This window comes from Melozone crissalis, unplaced genomic scaffold (genome assembly GCF_028551555.1).
Source record: "Melozone crissalis strain CALT ecotype California unplaced genomic scaffold, PUWL_Pcris_2 ptg000016l_1, whole genome shotgun sequence".
NCBI lineage: Eukaryota > Metazoa > Chordata > Aves > Passeriformes > Passerellidae > Melozone > Melozone crissalis.
In genome coordinates this window covers 55,489,272-55,510,520 of record NW_026535794.1, presented here as the reverse complement: position 1 = coordinate 55,510,520, position 21,249 = coordinate 55,489,272, and the positions used below count along the sequence as shown (strand labels likewise).

Sequence of the window (21,249 nt, the reverse complement as noted above, 5' to 3'; positions counted from 1 at the left end):
CCAGGAAGTTCTCCACCCCCTAAGAAGACATGAACAGCTGCTTTCCTCACATCTTCGTTCAATGTAAAGCCATGGGTGGACTCCATCCTTGTAGGAAATTGCTATCATACCTGAGTCCCCTTCAGGTGACAAGTTCCAGCTGGGGGGAGATGTAAAACAAGGGATTCTCCTAATATGACTACAGGGACAGGAATACAAAACCAACCAAAGAGTAGCATGTGCTTAGAAATAGCTTTTTCCTTGTAATGGGCCATACCTGTCAGGTCACTTACTGACGGGAAAAACTACCATCCACAGCACTGAATACAGGATAGAGGGTCTCCTGTTTGACCCCAAAAGCCATTTATCTGCATTTCCTGCTGCCATCAGACTGATGTGATAAAAGTTCAAAGGTATCCTTTGAACTAGGGTAGCAAAGGAAAATTTAAGCCTGGGAACAGAAACAGGCTGGGGAGAGCAGAAAGTCAGGAAACAGCTGCTGCTGGCTGAACATCCAGTTACCAGGCAGTGCCCTTGTGGCAACAGTGCCTGCCATCCCAGTTTACTGAAATGGCAAAAGGCAATTTCTGAAAGAGAAAACCTTTATTCTGTTCGTATCAGTCTGGACAATACATTCTGTAGATCAGTGCATATATATAATTAGGAGCAGGTATGTGTTCTTAAAAATTTTAAAATAAAACCAAAACACACAAGTGAAAAAGGCACAACCCTGAAACATTAACAAAAGAAAAAAATCCAAACATAAGGGAAAAAATTAATTCTTGATAAAACTGAAACATGGCTGATAGACTTCTGTCCAGAAAAGAATGTGGTCAAGTATTTAAAACAACTGTGGTGTGTATGTTCTACCACATTTTTTTACTCCATCTTGCTGCAACAAAGAACTGTAGCAGAACTGAAAAAAAGTGTTTATCTTCTGCATGTATGTGCATCATATTCATGCACATGTACACATACATAAACAAAATTACTCAAGAAAGACTTTTACATCATCACTTACAGTAAAGAGCTAATGACAGACAGAGAAATACCTCTATGCAAGTTTTGGGACATACATAATAAGAATATTCCCTGAAGACATTTCCAGAGTCAATTCATTTATACTTGTCCACAGACCTTGAGAGACACATGCACATATGTATGAACCACTGTGCAAGAAACAGACACCTGAGAAACTAGACAAGGCAAAGGAGTGTTTGCTGGCAGGAAGGGACCATTCTCAGCACTCAGCCCATTGTCCAAGCCATACTTGGGAATCTCCTCCTGGGACATGCAACAGGAGAGCCACTTACCCACCCCAAGCCTTCCATGTACACGTCCCGGCTCACCTTGGTGAAGAAGCCTGCGATCCCTGCCTGGCATGAACCGTGCTCCTCCCCATACTTCTTCTTGTACTCTGGATGGAAGAAGGGAAGAAAACAAACTGTGGTCATCCCTGGTACAGCACACACTCTTCACCTGAGCCATCTATGTTTCTATCACGCAGCCTGGAGAGACACCAGCATGCAGGGCTCTGGGTTTCATCCGTGGATCCGCCACCAAGATGCAGCAAGCAGCACACCCACCCACATCAGGGAGTATCACAAGGAGCCAGCTGTGGAGGGAGGCCAGAGTGCCCCTAGAGATGCTAAACAAGCAGTGCCACAGCAGCACGAAAAGACCAGCAGCATCACTCCAGTAAAGGTGTGTCAGAAGAGGCCATCTGTAGCAGATCACCACAGCTCAGAAAAGGGGAGCAAAAAGTGATGCACATCCCTGTGTGCCACAGACTGTGCTCTAGGAGGTTTAACTCTCAGGCCCATTACCTCAGAGAAATAAAGTGATATTCCCCTACAACGACAGTCATCAAAGTGCCCAGAAGCATTTCTGGTGAGGGTGCTTCAGAACACAAGTTCCAGGAAGAAAACAGTGACTGAGGAAAAGACATGTGTTTCTACTGGATCAAACAACAGTCTCTTTTGCAGGATATTTATTTCTGCTGCTTTTCATGACCACATGCTTAGAACTCCCAGTTCACAGGGAAGCCAACCAGCACCCTACAGCTTTTGTTTATGGATTTTACATAGCAATCATTTGCCCTCTCAAACCTGAGGCATTTTTACTTTATCTTTTTGATGATGAGAAAATAAATATTTCTAGGAATACATTAAGTTCACAGTGAGGAGCAGGAAAAAGAGAAAAAAAAGAAAATCACTTTCCACCCTACCCTAATTCAAATATTTTCATCTTGGAAGTATTTGAAACTTGCAGCTGGATCAGAGCCTTTCCAGTTTTTTTCCAGAGCATTATTTTCAAATATCTACCATACTATCACTCTTTCCTGTATATTACAGTAATTCATGTTCAGAAACAATTTAGCATAAAACCTGATAACTGTGAAACATTTTTATACTTTTTTTTATTTTAAGCTTCATTAATTATAATGAAATTGATGAGCAAACTGCCTCTGGAACCAAGCAAGTTCCTTTGGAGTTGCATTTTGTCTTATCCAAGATCAGAAGGAATTAATTATAAAAAATGCTACCTTCTTGCAAAATCTTTTATGTAGACATATGTACACACACACACACACACCATTCTCCCTTCTGTACTACACAGAGCCTCTTCCTAACATCATAAAGATGTTCAGAATTTCAGACATTTGCTGAGGTCATACCAGTAGCACAGGGAGAAGCTCAGCTGGAGACACCATGCAGAATAGAGGCTTGATCCACAAATTACAGTCCCAATGCCCAACACTCTTGGCCAAGGTAGGGTCCTGCCAAAGTGATATCCATCCCAGCAGACCAGAAGCACAGCTTGGTCTCCTAATGGCAACCCATGTGAAATGACAATTTCACTGAGAACTGAAGCCCATATTAGCCCACAGCTATGCAGCAAGTGTTAGGGTTAGGTGAACTGCTAACTCTCCACATACAGATTGTCCAGTACTTGCCTGGGGAAAAATATTTTTTTATCAATGTGAACATTTTTTTCATTAAGAGAGCCAAGGGGAAGAGATTCCTCCCTCCAGCATTTCCTGAAAAATAATTCTGTGCATGTCCTAAAAGCCGTGCATTCACTATAGCAAGATCCCCACCCTCGCATGATGCAATGAGGAAGGTCAAAGCCCATTCAGAATTAAATCTGGTGAAAGATATCAAAGCTAACAAGAAGGGCTTCTTGAGATACATGAACAACAAAAGGGTACTAAAGAAAATGTAGGTTCCACTGCTGAGTGGAAACAGGGACCCCTTGCAAGAGAAATTGCAGAGAAGGCTGAAATATTGAATGGCTTCTTTGGCTGCCCATTTTGAAGTCTGGGGCGACATTTGCTTTCTTCCTGTCTTCAGGCTTTATTTGCTTCAGTCTTCACTGCCAAGGCCATGACATTTCACAAGTGGAAATGTAAGCATGGAGGCCCAAACACCTCAGACATCTGGGCTGTTTGAGAATTTAAAGCTCCAGTGACACAGAGGGGAGATCAGCACACCATTTTCGGGGGGAATCAAGAGAGATATCGTCCTCCCCAACAAGCCAGCAGCCCAGTACAGACAGGCACTGGGCTCCTGGATTTCTGCCTAACCCTTTCAGCACAAAACTACCCCTTCTCATCTGCTCCCCTAACTCCCATCTGCAGTGATGTACACCTGCCTCCACATGCAAGCAAGATCCTTTCCACCCATGCATCCATGGCCAAGGGGTGCCAGTCATCCTAGATGGTCACATCCCAGCATCACAGACCTCTGTCTGCTCCCTAGAGCCACTCTGCCTCTCCCAAGCAATAGATGAATTCAGAAAGGGATGAAACCAAGAAACCAAGATTACTTGTACCTCACCTCCACTTCAGTGCATGGTAGTGACACATGTCACTCATACAACATAGCCAGCCAGCCAGCCATGAAGTAAAGCAACCAACTAGATGGAAATTGTGCAGTTATTGTATCAGCTCATAGTTTTTGTATGCCTGAATAACAACCTTTGCAGGACATTAAATTTATTTGTTTTCACATAGCTCCAGGCAATAACTGCAATCAAGGGCAAATTTGTTATTTCTACACTTCTTTATTCTTTCCTGTCTCCCTGCCGACTGCTGTGCATTCCTGATTACAGAGACTGCAAGCCGTGAAACTGCTGCAGCAACAGCTGACAGCAAAGCAGCACGATGAGGTTGAGTCTGGAGGAGGTTGCAGCCTGTGCAATTTCAAAGATGTGCCATGAATAATACATACAGGAAAAGAGAGAAGAAGATGGCAGTGGTTTGCAGCCAGGATGATCTCAGGTTACAAGAAAAGTGAGATGGAGGATGGAGTAATTGCATAAAACAACACACAAGGAAAAAGAACAAGATTTGATGCACAACAATTCTGAAGGTAAATGCCCCCGAACTTGTTCTTTGAACAAAACTCTCTGCCAGTCTCTAGGCAAACTTGAATGCCATAACATAAACTAAGCTACAGAGTACAATAAAATAATCTATTGTCCTCAAAGATGTAAAATATCACATGTGCTGAAAGCTTTTTGTTTCCTATATTACAGTGTTTCACTACTCTAGGAAGAAACAGTTGTAATCTCTCTGACCTAGCATTGTGATACTGAGTTGCCACCACAACGCAGGGATGTTTTGATGGCTCCCAGAAAACCAAATGTGGTTTGGACCTGTGGGAAAAAATACTTTTTGTTTTGGATGCAAGGAATATGAGCATGTGCTGCTCCCCTTACTTACTAACCAAAGGGATCATCAGTCTTCCCCATTTCCACCATCAATTCCTACCACAGAGGAGTAGGAAACCATCCCAGCTCTCCTCATCAGCTGGACTGCCTCTCACAGTACACACAACCATCCTTTCTTGTAAACTGAATGCATTGGGGGAATGAAGAGGCAGCTCCCTTTTTTGGAAAGCCATTTAAACTATGGGAAAAATAACCAACTGAAAGTACTGCCTGAAAGACTGTGGCCCCATAAAGCAGCTATTATACCACATCCAGCCCATCTAAACCAGAGTAGTTCCTACTAGAGAGATTGTATTTAACTATTAAGTTTGTTGCTGTGTTCTAATTATCTCTCAATTCCAGACTTCTGTCAGCCCCTTCAGGGAAGCCGGGCAAGAATAAAATGGATTGAGACTACTATGCTGTTGCACCAGTGCCATCTAGTCAGGAAATTTCCATTTTCTCCATGGATGGACACTGATGTGCACTCAGCTGGCCTGCACCCCTCACCTGTAGAGGCTTATCACCTTATCTGCATTAAAAACAAGGCTCCTGGAAGCAGGCACACTACTGTCTACCCCTGTTTGCACATGGCGAGGTCCAGAGAAGGTTGGGACACTGGAATCTTGTCGGGCACAGGCATGTGTCCCAGGCAGGGTTTGCAGCCACAGGTCTGGCAGCCTCCCAGCAATGGCCACAGAGGCTGTCAGTGCACAAGCACTTCAGACTCAAAGCTTTGCACTAGCCATTTATCAGTGTCAGTGGAGGAAAATTATTCTGCTCCTTCCAGAAAGTGAAGGGAAAAAAGTTACAAGGATGACTGCAAACTTATTTTCCAGCAAACCTTAAACAATGAACTCCTTTGTGTGACACACCACAGCTATCTCTCTTGAAGCTTGTTTTATTGAAATTTAAAGAATCGGGAGCAAACAAATGCAGCCATTCCTTGTGACACTGTGATTTCATGTCTGATGTGGCAGGGGGCTGTGTGGAAATCAGTCCCAAACTTTCAATTTTCACCTTACTATGCAGTGAAATTACACCAGCATAGTACTGCATCAAGCCTGCCAACTTTCCACTGGCTGCTCTACGTGTACTAGGCCCACACATTTCTATTTTCTAGCAATTCCTGGCAAATATCCTGTCAGATTAACAGCAGTTTTACTCCAAAAACATGACGCATAGATAAACACAAGTGATTCTTCTCTTCCAGAAACCACATCCCCACCATGGCTTCAGGCAGTGCAGGAGCAGTAACAAAGGCTCAGAGGGAGCCCCATTGGCATTCCTGCATGTGCACAATGTCCATAAAGTTAATATCAGATGATTTGCAGTGTATAACATCAGTGAGAGGCCTTATCCTGATTTTGCTGACACTAACAAGGAGGGCAGAGAGGCAAGGAGGGACAAATGCAGTAGAACAGTACCCACAACAGGAAGGCTTACATAGCTTTTATGTACTCTGCTGCACAGCAGCTAGCATGGCTGGTACAAGTCCCTCAAAACTTCTCACATATCAAATAATCTTAGGAGATACCATATCTTCTACCTAACAATACATTTGTGCCTCTTATTCAGTTAATTCCTTTTGGCCAAGGAGACTCTGTCTTCTGAAGTCTTTTAAAAATGGAAACATGATGTAAAATTTTCACATGCACTAGAGAAGGAGATACTAAAATGATGGCACGTGGGATTTGGTGCAGAACCAAAAGCCACAGCCATCCATGGCTCAGAGCTGAAGCCCTCCCTCTGTATCCACCTCAAACCCAGACCTTAACACAGCAGCAATTTAATATAAATTGTTGCAAAGTACCCCCAAAGTGAGGAAAGTAACCCTCTTCCCTGTCCCACATCCCAATCTTCTGATAAATGACAATATAAAAATGAAAGTGTTTCCATAAGATAGGCAAATTGGTTCATGATTGCAACATAATTCAGGATTTTTATTCCATGTCACCGTGAAGCACAAAAGGCCAAGCTCATAGCAATATCTTCTTATTATTTACCTAAGGGGAGAGCTGCTGCCTCAAAACACAATTCAGAAACTTTCTATTCCTCCAGTAAAGTGCAACCATGCACTTTACCAGCCACAGAATCCAGTCATTGTACTATTCTGCCAAATTCATCCAAAACCCAACCACCACCACAGCTGGGCCACAAGGCAGTCACGTGTTTTGAAAAGAAAAAAAAACAGTACTGAAGGTTACTGTATTGTTAGAAGCACAGCAAGGAACATTATAAGCTCCACTTCTGGCCTGACTCCTTACCTTCATAGCAGGGCAAGAGCTTCCTCCCCTTGGACTGCAGGTCAGGAGGAATGATGTTGCAGAAGCCATGGGGCAGGATGTACTCTGTCTCATAGTAGATGTTTTTCCAACGGTGTGCACATGCCTAAACAGATCATACAACATGGGTTACTGGCCCAGAGTCAGAGGAGATCACTCTGACCCAGGCAAAGCATGCATGAACTGGACCACTCAGCATCACCTTCACCCTGCAAATCCCTTGTACTCTCCTTACATTCCACTGTTACTGAAGTATCTTCTCATTGATACCTTCTGCAGCTCAGGACACTGTCTGACCTGGCAGCTCAGATCTCAGCCTTCACATGTATATAACTAGGAAAACAAGAAATCTCAGAGCCTATGCTGGAAATTTCAAAATCTCTGACTGTGCATGAATCCTTGCAGACAGCAAAGCTTTTCTAACTAAAGATGCACTAACAGAACCCAGTAAAAGGTGAAAAACAAGAATAAAGACACTGAGAATACTCAGAAGGTCAAACCACCAAATAATGCATTTGTGAGTCAAAGGTTGGTTTCTACTGGGAAAGGCAGCTCTGTGTTCTGGTGACAGATGTGCTGAGCCTTGCTTACTGGTAGTGAATTTAATTGAAAATACCAAGGATTTTGTAGCAACAAGAGTGGCAACATTAGCCAAGGTGCAGACAACCTGCAGAGCTTTATCGTGAAGAATGAGATCATCCTGAAAAACAGGACTCACCAGACACTTGCTCAGTACAACTGCCACACACAGGCACACATGCAAGCAATGTAGAGCCTGGTTCACAACTTCTCAGAACCCATTTGCTCCAAAAACTAACACTGCATTGCTGCCAGCCATCCCACAAGTTGGCTTCTGCTCAGGATTTATTTGGAATAAAAGAAAAGGAAATGTGAAACAACAATGGCTTTGAACTTAGCACATGCCAGACCATATCTCCATCTGAGTCTACACTTAAGTCACTGTAGATGTGTCAATTTATATCATTTAAGGCTTAACTCCATGCCAACAGACCAAGCCTCTATGCTAGAAGTCATCTCCTCCACATGCCTTTGTCTTTTCCTGGACACTTTGCACCAACTCCCTTCACAAATCCCATATTTGACTCCATTCTCTCAGATGAGATACCCTCTGTCTTCCAGTTCTGTGTGCAACCCCACTTTTCTGATTCAGCACCTCAGAGCTGCCCATAGGAGCATGTCAACATTGTTAAAAATTATATCCACTCAAAGCAGGCACAGCTGTGTCACCTCTCCACTAAAGGACATGGGAAGTATATCGGCCACCGAGAAGCTCAAAATTCAATCCAGCCATCAACAGATTTCAATATACTTATGTCCAGAAAGATATAAATAGGTAATACTACTCTCAAAGAGCAAAATCAGTTGTGCAAAACCTGCTCTACTATTAGCAGTGTTACATTTGATATTTATTGTTTTCCTAATTTCCTGTGTCCAAAGAGAGGCACATATTTCCACACACGGCTATCACGAGGGACAGTGAGGGGCTCTGGGGGCTGCAGAAAGTTTTGCACCACACTGCACGCTGCAGGCTGCCATCTGTGATGCAAATAATCCTTCTGAGGGGAGTCAGCTCCACAGCCAAATGCATGTGAGAAGTACAATAAGGAGCAGCTTTGGAGACTCCTGGATGCACTTTGAGGAGGTTCAGTTATGATTTCCATCCCCACGCACTACCCATTCAAAATTCAACAGCAACAGATAACCAACATGTGAAACACTCATTTTCAGCAAAGCAGGAAATAGCTTCTCTCCTGATGGATCTGTGAGCACAAATATACACAGGCACAACTATTGCAAAGACAATGCCATAAATACACACACCATTACAGCAACAGAATCGTCAACCCCAACTCTGGATATAAACTCAAATGGAAACAGGTCAAGAGTATTTTTTTAAATTCTGGAAATATCAAGGATTGTAGTATTATAAATTCCTTGATATTTTATATTTCAGAAACTGAAAGACACTCACATAAATTACCCACTAATTAATCTCTCTCAGAAGAGTACAAACAATGGAGTCAGGGGGAACAGCAGCATTTCATCACAAGCAGGTGGCTTTGCTCAGGACTGAGGTGCAGAAGCCAAGAAGTATAAAACAATATAAGGAGAGAAAAAGCTGCTGCTGGGTAAGAAGTATGTTCAAAATCAACTAGAAGCTATGGGCTCAGTCTAGCAACTCTGGACACACTTAAACCAATCTGTTAAGTCTTGAGTTAATGACCACTTTTCTGTGCCTTCATCACGATGCGTATTCAGGCACACTATAGTTCACCACTGACTGCCTTAGTCTGCAACCTTCAAGGCATGAACTTTCCTTGGTTACCTGAGTTAGTGCTTCCCCAGCCTTCCTTGTGCCACTGCTACAGAATTTGACATCTTTACAATGGACAAGAGTCCAGCAGCTCCTCCTCCTCCTCAAAACTCATTTCTCTGTAGCCAGACAACAAGCACATTTGTCTCCCTACCACAACACATCTGATTTTAGTTTTTTCTGTCTTCTCAAAAGCCTTTAGAGTTGATTACAATAACTGTCACTGTATCATTCAACGTTGCCAAGGCAAGGTGATGGGGCTACATGCTTCCTTCTCTGGCAGCAACAGCACAGGTCTGAAGGGGTCCTTGGAACAGAAGTGAGTCACCTGAATTTGAGGCAATTGCAAACAATTGACAACCTCTGCACCCTGTTTTTAGATGCAAGTTACAGGTAAGTCGATGCAAGTTATAGGTAAGTCCCTGTGCAATAGGGAAACCATCAGCATACTTTGGTGCTCAGCAGCTGCTGCTGGGGTACAGGTCCCAGCCCTACCACAGAACAGGGGAGAAATTATGCAAACCCTTGAAGCAAAATAAAATGCTTCTGAGCAAAGCAAGATGAGGTATCTATTTATGGCTGACACTGCAGTACTGCAATATAATTAATTGGCCGTTTCAGAACTGCTGACACTTGGCTCTTTTGCATATTGCTGCAGCCACCAGCTTTGCTCCACAGGAAGAGCAACAGAATGACAGAAGTGGCAGGTATTTAGGAAGAGCAAGACAGAAGGATGTGGCTTATCTCCCAGTCACAATGCAACATCCCTGCTTCCTCTCCCAACAGAAGTAAAAGGAGGAATTTTGCTGTTTCAGTTTGGAAAGAGCAGGCAATCTCAGATGTATTATTGCAGTACTGAGATTAATGCACACTGACTGGTAGTGTATCCAAGGACAAGAAACTTTCTCATTAAATCTTACTCCTACATTTGTTTATAACCTCACTGTTTGATGCTTTACTATTTAATCCATCACACAAACACCAAATTCTGGTTTAGTAACATCCTTGCACAACATGGGCTCAAACACAATCTACCTTTTACCAAACACCAACTAAAGCCCTCTGCCATGCTCCTCACCTTCCCTACTGCCCTGTTGCCATCGTAGCTGGTACTCTTATCAGGCAACTGGGGAAAGCTGATAAGAAAAAAATTTAGGTCACTAAGCAGCTACAAAGCAAAAGCATCAACTTCTTTATACAACCCACAATTAAACTGTGTGACTAGTTAATCTAACACAGGATGCCAAGAGCATGAATATTTCACACAGGCAATTACATTTGTTCATGGAAAAAAAACCAAACAATCCATCCAGGGCTACTGACCAGAAAGATATTACTCTGACTTAAAGGAATTCCTGGAGGGGATGCAGTAAATATAGCTGCAATTTCTGACAATATAAACTCTACACATTCCTAACTAAAGAAACACACTCATGTTATCTAGCAATAAAAAAAAAAAAAACTGGCAAATACAGCTATGAACACATATTCAGACACATCGTCTCAGAAAACCAGTTTTTTCAAATGGGCCTCAAAGAAAAGCTACATTTTAAAGAAATGCTAATCCTTAAAATTAGAAGAGCACATGTATGGAAAACCATCTGTGGAAAAATCACAAATCTTTTTCAGTAAAAAGTTCTCAAAACAGAGAGCAACAGTGACCTGAAACATCCAGGTAATTTCCTTCCACAAAGGAATCTGTATGCATTCATTTTAGGCACTGTTTACACGCAGATGCGCACAGATATATAATTAGTAGTTTAAGACTTTGGTGATAAATAATAATGAGAATTATATAATTAAATATTCTCCGGCATCTGGACATGGTCTACATGGTGAGGGGTAGCATAATCTTGTCAGAGCCCTGGATCAGGATTTTTTTAAATCAGTGTCACTTGTGGAGACCACCCTAACCTGCACTGAAATAAGCATACTACCAGCTGTGTATTTTACTTTACTTACATTTCACTTTTAACCTGCTTTATGTGTGAAATTTCTACCCCTCAGACTAATGCAAGACTGCCCATGTCTCTCACCCTTGTAGCCTCCATCCAGCCAGGCAGCACCCACCTTGGCTTTTTGCCCCACCAGCATTCCCTTCAATCACTGCTTCTCTCTAGGGAGATGACCCCTAAGCATCAGCTGCATCCTGTTTCCCTTTGAACCAAAATACACAAAATCCGCTATTCTTAAAATATAGTTTGTACAAGAAATTAAGAGCTGCCCAAAAAAATGCATTAAAAACCTTCTAAAAATTAATTAGGATGAATGTCAGCCTGACGACTGGACAATGGAAAGGAAGTTTCTCAAGGGTAGTGTTATCCTGATAAATGCAAGTTACTCCTCAGTTGTCACACAGAACTGAGCACATACAGCACAGGATACACCCTGAAAATATGAATTGCATACACTAGCATGAATGCCTTGAATGAATTTTATCCTCTGTTGTATACGTTTACAGTCTATTTTATTTATGCCCCTCTTTCTCCCTTCCTCCTCTAGTCCTGAACATGTTTAAAATATCTAAGAAAAGGAAAGGTAGCCCCTATCACACTTACAAGGTATATACCAAGAGAAATGAGGCAAAAAATATCACAATACTGTGACAGAAAGGTATCAAACCTACCTGTTTGCCCACAGGGAAGTTGGTGCACAAGAATTTGGGGCATAAGCACTGGTACCCTAAGCACATATTTTTAAAAAAGTCTTTGAGGGAAGCAGGTTTGTCCTCTTGCCTTTTACAGGTGATTGGTACAGTAATCACTGCACAAGATCTTTCTCACTAGCAGCTTTTTGACAGTTCCATACAAGGGCAGTCCTCTATATCATTGGAAAGATGGGGCAAACTGAAAGTTTCCGATTCACAAACAGTGCTGTTTAGAATTAGACTGCTGTCAAGGTTACCCTGATACAACCTTGATATTTGCCTGCCACATATAATATGCACAACACTTTGCTGCAAAATTCTTTTAATTTCTGTTAACTTCCCTGCACACACACTCACTCAGGTACAGTCAGAACCCAACCATGGATGTATGTACAGACAATAAATGCAAAATCATAATGTAAAATACCTGTGCATTCTAGAAAGGGTTTTGTCCGGGACTCTTTACAATATTACAGGAAAAGTTTTGCAAAGAAATATTGCACATCCTAAGGATCATATCTGCTCTCCTTATCCTGTCTATGTGCATAGTGATTGCACAGTAAGTCAATCCACACACAGTTTAGACATCTCTATCTGCAACTCTTCTACCTTCTCAATAGGAAATTAATATAGATAAATGAAAAATATGGCCACAAAGAGCAATTTACATTTTTCCTTGTAAGTTTTCAGACGCAATTCATATGCTCAAGGAAAATGTATGCTTTCCTATTTCCTACATAAACACAGGAAAACTACAAAAAGAACAAATTAGTAGAATACCTCCCAGACAAATTGTATTTATTCAGTTCAAAGATATAAATCCTCAGATTTAGGAGGAAGTCCTTGGCTGACACAAGTCAGGTATGATGGCTTGGAGTCCTCCCTCTATAAATCATGTCTTCTGGCTGGAGTTCACTTCTGCTTGAAGAAAGGGACTACGGAATCTGCTGCCTGGACTCTGCCAGTTACTGCCAACACAATCCTGATGTGCTTAGTCAGGCAGCAGCTACGTTTTTAATGAGATCAAAGAATAGTATGGACTTACCAACACACTTCCACCAGCCTTTGGCTGTCTAGCTAGGCTCACACCCATCCACTCATCATCTCTGTCTTCCTTACAGGTCTTTCCACAGAGCATGCCCCGAGAATTGCCTACAGAAAAAAAGGGAAAGGCAGCAAGGCAAGGACCGTGAATTTTAAATACCTACCAAAGAATCCCGACAAAAAAACAGATTTCCCATCAAACATTTGCCAATGCTTTTCTTTCCCCCTGCATCCTGATTATTTATTAGTTCTTGAATGCATTAACTGGGGCAATGTTCTCACTCCTAGGTGGCACCATACACATAAACAGATGAGGACAGACCTTGTCCCCAACAGCCAGCAGCTATCACACTGTGTTCACAGCTCTACTTAAATGAACCATCAAACCATTAAGTCAATGGAAGAGGTATCAGATTGCCTCCTCAATGCAATCTTGAAAATGAGATCAGGGGCGCTTAAAAAAAAAATAAGGCTGAGATCTATAGTCCTGTCAGGCAGCACTCATGAATCCATGACAACTTACAATCCGGTAGAGGACAAACCACTTAGCCAAAACGTTGTCTTAACACATGTGAACTTCATAAACAGAAATTCCACTTAGTGTAAGTACAAGATGAACAATGCCTTATTGTATAAAGGCAGAAAAAGCAACATGTCACCAAGAAAACCAAAATATTAAAATGCTTCATTCTTTACCATCATTATCCAGCAGGAAGTTTCAGATCATAATTTTACTTTAGGCCTCCACCTTCCCCTGCCTCAGACAGTTCATCAGAGTAACTGAAGTCAACCCTGATCCCATGCAATGGCATACAAGCGCTCTCACTGAGACCACTTTAGTACAAAAAGTAAACTCAAGAAATTATTTGCTGTATTAATAGGGAACCCATAGATCACCACATTACCAATAACATCACATATCATGAGCCATTCACAGCATTTCCTCGGGTCACTCATGCACTCTGACTTCAGCACTGCCTGGAGCAGGCAGCAGCACTCCAAAACACGTACATAGTCACCAACATGCTGAAAAGCCACACTGAAGCGGGTGAAAAAGAGACAGAAGCTCACGTTTAGCAGGAAAAAATCCACATTTACCTGGTTACTTGGTGGAAAGAGCAAGCAAGGTCATTGAGAGGACACCAGCACCAGTGGGATCTCATTTTGTAATGCTGAAGAGAATACGACACTTTTGCTAACAGTGTTCAAAATCCATCAGGAAAGGCTGATGGCTGCCTCTCAATATTTTGGGGCCAATTTGAAGTTGGAAGAAGAACTGCTGGCCATGTGGTTTGGATTTTTTTGGTTGCCTCCTACTGTCCCAACATCATAACTACCCACCTCTCCCCATATCCAGTTCTGTGCATCTTCTGTCAGGGTTGGTATGAACTCGACATTTGAACACTGCTCCAGGGGACTGAACAGAAGCGCTGTATTTAGATTCTGCCTTGGGGGCACCAACCAAGACCCTGGAAACCAGAAACAAAGCAACAAGTGATTAATTTCAGGAGGAAAAGAAAAGAATCCACAAACACCACCAAGGCTCACATTGCTAGAGCTTCACTAGCAAAACCACTTTTCTCAGCAACCTTGTAAAAAAATGATACTGATTCATGAACTGAAAACACCACACTCAATAAAGGCAGTGCTGTGCTTCTTCACACCACTGTGCTTCTCCACAGTGAATGCTCAAATATTTTTAACAAAAAAAAAAATTCTATTAGGATTGTACCACATTTAAAGTGACACACCCTCACCACACACCTTCCAAAAGCTTTTAGGATAGCATTAAGAGCACAACAGCACCTACATCCATTTTTCCTCAGTTTCAGCTACATCAATCCAGAACTGATAGACACACAGCAGATAAAATCTGAACCTCCTGCTGGCTGCAGTCTTGCCAGGCAGCACAAGATTTGTAAGCTTGTTTAGAAAGTGGAGGCACCCCATTCTCAGAATGTTTTATATAATTACATCTTGAATAAACAACAGCAAGAAATCAAACCAACAATACAAGCATCTCTCTTCCACAATACATTGCTATCAACCAACATTTATCATTAAGGCTGTGAAGACTTTACCTGGACCCCACATGAGATCCAGTGTTTCTGGGAAGCACCAATGGCCTGCTCTGACTATAGGGTAACCCTCAAAAGAAAGATGGCCAGCACTTTTTAATCACTTGTGCTAGGATCTAGTTAAACTCTTTAACAACCAGGTTTCCATCTTCTTATGCCCTAAGGGATGCTTTTTGAGGAGGATTACAGGGGAAGCACAAGTACTGATGCACAAGTATTTCACTGTCTCCTTATTAAAAGAACAATTTTCCTCAAGCGGTTGTGACCCCAGACCTGGGCAGGTGAGGAGGAAGAAGGAGGTTAAGCAGGAGGAAGGCAGCTCCAAGGAGAGCAGCTAAGTAACACTTCTGCAATTCTCTTGTACTGTCATGCATGACAGTATGTACAAATGCACAGCATGACAGAATGTACAAAAAATCTCACTAAAGCTAAGCCCAGGGCTGGAACTAAGGGCAACCATCTCCAAAGGGCTAGGGCTCCAAAAGTCCCCTGTGCAGACCCAGGCTGCTCTCTGGGAGGCAGCAGCTACCCAAGGGGACACTGCTCTTGGTTTAGCCACTAAGAGCCATTGGTGCAAAGTCAGCCTGCACACACAGCTCTCTCAGATTTGGTATTTCACACACAGCCCAGCACCAACCCCCAAATTGATGTTTTCCCTGTTCTTAACAACTTTTCCCTCACCCTCCAACCTAAAGCTCCATACCAACCACCACTCATCATCACCATCCCAGTACACACAAGGAGACCCAAGGCACAAGGTGTGCACTTGTCCAGGGCCAGCCTGAGCCATGCAAAAGAGCTTCTCCTGCATCAGAGCCTCATCTATACACAACAGGAGCCTACCTCCACTCCTGACACACTGCTTTGGATCTTGGATGCAACAAAATTGGCCTGTGGTAAAAAAAACCTGATACATTTACAAAAATCTGAGAAATGCCTGTGTTAAGTGACCATTTTCTCTGAGATTTTATAGGCCAAACTGTTTCATTTGGAGAATTCTAATGGAATTGCACTCTTGCACTCTGTTACACATATCATGCTTTCACAAGTGAGAAGAATGAATGTCTAAAATACTTAAATTGCTAAAAACTACAGAGGCTGCACACTTGGAGAGCAAGTGCAAAGGAGCTTGAAAAATAACTCTAAATGGAAATCCTACTAGGCAGGCAGCAGATATTAAATCAAATGCCAGTCATTTCATTTACACAGGCAATGAATGCATAACATTCACTTATTGAAAGTCAGGAGATCTAACATGATCTTAAAGAGTTACAGGTTCAAAGTGCAAAAAGAAACACCATGTTTCTATGACCTGCTATAACAGTAAGATAACACAGGTCACACCAAACTCCAGTTTAAAACAGGTCCTGTTCTAACCTAAGAAAAATAAATATTATTTGGTAACTAGTGCACAAGATACCTTGGGTTGCAACATGAAAGACAGAGACAATGGAGCCTAAATTACACAGCATTTTCATCTCTCTTTAAAAAGATGAATGGGAAAAATTGATAATTAGCAATTGGAGTAGACTATTGGTACAGATAATACTGCTGTCTTGAGCAATTATACCTTTCAAAAAGAAAAACGTACATTGCCATTTCTTCATGTGGACTGGGCAGAAAGAAGCAGTCAGTGATGTGTGCCAATGGCAAATTTATTTTGGATTGTCTTGAATGTCCATGCATTCAAATTTGGTATTTCACACACAGCACATACTACGTCATCTTAGGATTTTGTCTCATTCTCTCACTCTTGCACCTAAAACCCAGCAGGCGAAGCCTTTGCAAAGCCACTGCATCATCTAGTATGATCCATGCTCACTTATGCCCTAAGATGGAAAATAGGAGGTTTTCTGTTTGTTCACATGGTTTTTGGTTGGTATTTGTTACATAACAATTACTTTAATTTTATTCAAAGGTTCGAGACTGGAATATTTCCTTTGTCAACAAAAAGTCTTGCTTACTCTTTCACTAGCTTCTGTAAGTAAATGCCTTAAGTGTTGTAAGGAAGTCATCCATTTAACTATCATGAGACTTTTCAGAAGACCTGGATAGACAACTCATTTCCATCTAAATACTTTGGGACTCATGGAGCAAAAAAACCCACCTGTTTATATCTCCTCTACATATTTAAATCACCTTTGAAATCTTGTGCAATGTTTATGAAACAGCACTGCAATCAGAGGAAGTGTTTTTTCTCTACTACTATATCAAATCAGAAATACATTTCAAAATAAAGTCTTAGACTCTAATAAAGTCTTCTCTTATTTCAGTGCTGTGGAGTCTTGCCTGGCATGGACACAGAAGATACAAATAGAAGAAGTACAACTTTCCAATATATTCCAAATACTTTAACCAGCATTTGCTTAAAATGACTGATTTTTGCAGTACGGATTTCCAATGCTACTATATGACTGCTTGGGCAGTCGGCAAGGAGGTGCCAGCAGCTCTCCAGCCTTTAGCCAAAAGGCTCACTATGTGAGGCTTACTATGTGAGTATACTATGTGAGTAACACTGTCTGCAGAGATTACTGATGAGTGCAGGTTCTCACAACCACACTATTCTATGGGAAGCCCCTAGAATATTAGTGAGTAGCTGCATGAAGATACCTTGAAGGGGAAACCTCATCAAGAGAAAGAGGTTACTTTCTATGGAGAAAGGCAGAGAACCAAGAACAGGAGGAGGGGAGTTTGGAGCCATTTCAGCCATTTTCCTTGAGGTGTACAGAAATCTGTGAGCAACAGCCTCATCCCACTGGCTCTGTGAAAAAAGTATTGGGGTTTAAACCAAAATAGGGAGCAGAAAGGACACTTAACTTTCTCTTCTTGCACTCATACTCACATGATCAACGACAAACATTTTCATCTGTATTGAGAGAACTATGCAGCTGCATGGCTGGAAACCATGCCACCGAAGGAGTTGCAGCAGCCAGTTTTATTGGAGGACAAGAAGCTTTCTTGGCCACAGAGAAATTCACACCTTTTTACAATTACTTCCTGAAGAACAGTAATGATCACTTCCCTGGTGACTGACCCCCAGGACATACAGATTTGGAAATTAGGTGTTGCATTTAACAAAAGGAACAGTGAACAGAAGTGCAGAGCTGACCAATGCCTGGAGAGATGCCAAACACATTAAGCATCAGCCTACAGCACATCAGCAGGGATTAGACAATCACAATTTAAAGACTGAGGGCTGTAGGCACCTCACCTCACTGCAATGGTACACGTTGGGAAAAAAAAATTGTTAAGTACCCTCACATACCACAGCTCATTTCAAAAGCATACCAAAGGAGGGTGCCCTACCATCATATCCCAGCTGAGTTTCTCCCCTTTAGAAAGGTCTCTGTCTCTTCCAAAAAACCCAAACCAGTTACTTGAAATAAAACCCTGTGTTTCATCCATGACACACAGAGCAAGAAGCAGGAGGGCTGGATGATCCATGACCAATGACAGCAAGCTCAGATTCCTCGAAATTCCACGGCAGTCTCCAGTCTCCACTGGGTCAATCTGTTCCCACACTTTTGATACATAACATAGAGAATAAAAATTTTCAGCTCCCCTGAAGTTGCTGAATAGAGCTTAAAGACTAAGCTGGCAAAAAACCCAAGAAAGGATATAAAGGTATACACACAGGATGATAAATTTGACTGGAACCAGTGGAAAAACAGATAAAGAGACCTACAGTGTTTGTTCAGGCAAGCTATGTAAGAAGAAGCAATAGCACGTGTCCAAAGAAAAAGTTCAAGGAAAGGTCACCTCTAATACTGAAGCATTCAGTGCATACAACCACTAGAGACCCCTCTCAATAAACCTTCAGAACCATAAAAGGACTTTCAGGAGGCAGATGCATGAAAAATATTTCTAGGGAAGTGATGCTTATGTATTAGATAAGAAACACATTTTAATGAATATATATGATTATGATAAACACCTTGTTGTAAAGTCTCGCAACATAAGCAGAACAAGGAGAGATCAGCTACATGTCCTGTGCAGATAAAGAATGCCTGCTTTCTATTGTTTCAAATTGTATTAGAAAGTTCATTCCATGCAATTTTGGACTGCCTTCCTTCTGGTCGACCACGTGTTTACAGGACATGCATTACAACACATCTCACGCAGCCCAAGATGCAGATCAACCTTCATTATTTCAGCAGCAGCACAAACTGGTGAAGAGCAGGGCTGAAGGAATGATGCAACAGCACAGAAACAAGACTCTTTCTTTATTGTAAAACTCACAGCAGGACACCATGCAACTAAACTGACTTTTCCATGCCAGATTATTTTGCCATAGAAGATGAAATGGTCACCCTGGACTTGCTGACAGATTTGAGGGTGTCAGCAAGAAGAGATCATAAGGAGGGAAAGGGGGAGAGACTAAAGAAACGTCTTATTCATTTTAAAAAAGAAGAATAAGAGATTTCAAATTATTACCACCTTTTAGTTGGGGAAAAATGTGGGTTTTATTTTCTTTTTTAACTGCCTGGGGCCGTTTCTTGGTTGTTTTTTGAATCCTTACTCCAAGGCTCATCATTGTATCCAGAGAGCAGAAGCACTTCAGCTTGTCCCTGCTCTAAATGTAACCAGCCACTTGGTTTCTTGCTGAAAATGGCAATGATGTACCCATCACTGAGTAAACCTGTGAAGATTTACAGCCATAAAACCCACTTAAGGAAGGAAAAGCAGACATTTTCAGAAATACAATAATCTCAGCACATCTCAATTGAGAAACATTTCTCAAGACAAGAAAATGTGCAAAACCAGCTCAATGGAACCATCATTGCAATCAAGTACTGCAGAAAATGTCAAAGGCACTGACTGGCTCCACTACTGTAGGGGCAGCTGAACACCCAGTTCCCAGTTGTAATTCCTGTGTGCAGCAGCCTCACTATTCATGTTTATCTGATGTAAGATCTCATACCAAATATCCCACCTCCCTTTTTTTCATTCTACATGAATATTTGGCTCATATGAAGCCTGAAAGGATCACCAAACCCTGAACCAGTTTACTGGAAACCTTTAGGCATAAGGTAGGAAATACAGACAGGTGCCTTTGTGGTCTTGGAAAACAAAGAGTTGAAACATGATATACATATGTATACACACACACAAATATGTTCATACACACCAGCACACAGACAAGGCTACAGAAAACAAGACAGCTCTCATATCAGAAGCACATTAGGTGAGTATCAGGCCCACAAGCAATGAAGAGCAAGAGTTCCCTGAATATCTTCAAATTCTTGAGAGCATATTAACATATTAAACAATTTTAGATGGGCAGGAGCCCTATCAGCCTCAGTTTTGATCAATCACATTTTTGCAGACTCATATAGTGCTAAACTCACTGGGCAAGTCTTCATTGTCCAAAATATCACTGTCTACAGTTAAATTATTTTAACTACTTCCCATTGCAGTGTACAGACCCAATCGACATGAGAAAACTGAAATGATAGCTCTTCCTTGGGTATATAAAAGTCACAAGAAGAAAGAAAAAAACTTGACACACAAAAACAAACAATAACCCTGACTCTTAAGAGGAGCTTGTTCAGAAAACTGGAAGAAGGCTGCATTAAGAGATTCATTAATGACCTTTAGGATGCACACACATATTACAAGCAGAACTGCACACAGCACACTAGAATCAAGGGAAGTCTAAAAATACTTGTCTCCCAACTTGTTATCCCAGTGTCAGTTGGGAACAGGATTCTGAAGTACCCATGAAAACAAACTTCCTGGTCTCACAATGAAAAGAGGAGCATTCCCACCAGTGGTGACAATCCCACCCTGATGATTTCTGACTGTGCTGATGCTTACCATACTAAGCTGCCCTTAACCCTTTTGAGTGTTAGGCGTAACAACTTTTTAAAATAAAAACAGTTAATGATCTTAGATGTTTCATTGGTTTGGTATTTTTTCTTCTGGGGTCACAGCAAAGGCATCAGGTATCAGCTCCATTTTCAAAACAAAAATTGGAATTTACATAATTGAAGATTTTAATTTGAGCACCAGACTTCTAACAGATCCCTGCCTTCAGACAGATGCCCAACACTTAAAGTCCAGCATGTTCCTAAATGAAGTGGGGCTATCTCAAAGACTCCTCCCTAGTCCACCTTCCCTTCCAAAAACACACCAGCAGTTGCTTTATGAAGACAATTCATTTTATCA

The 21,249-nt window shown here is 41.7% G+C and overlaps 1 protein-coding gene across 2 annotated transcripts in view; it reads right to left on the bottom strand.

The window, feature by feature from the left end:
- ITGA9 (integrin subunit alpha 9) overlaps positions 1-21,249 on the bottom strand; it is a 212,119-nt gene that overhangs the window by 189,324 nt on the left and 1,546 nt on the right. For both annotated transcript variants that reach the window (XM_054274023.1, XM_054274024.1), the window contains exons 2-5: positions 14,345-14,472; positions 13,005-13,111; positions 6,960-7,083; positions 1,329-1,396 (exon numbers count right to left, since the gene is read on the bottom strand). In XM_054274023.1, the coding sequence (XP_054129998.1) occupies positions 1,329-1,396; positions 6,960-7,083; positions 13,005-13,111; positions 14,345-14,472 (427 nt within the window). The remainder of the gene's footprint in view (positions 1-1,328; positions 1,397-6,959; positions 7,084-13,004; positions 13,112-14,344; positions 14,473-21,249) is intronic.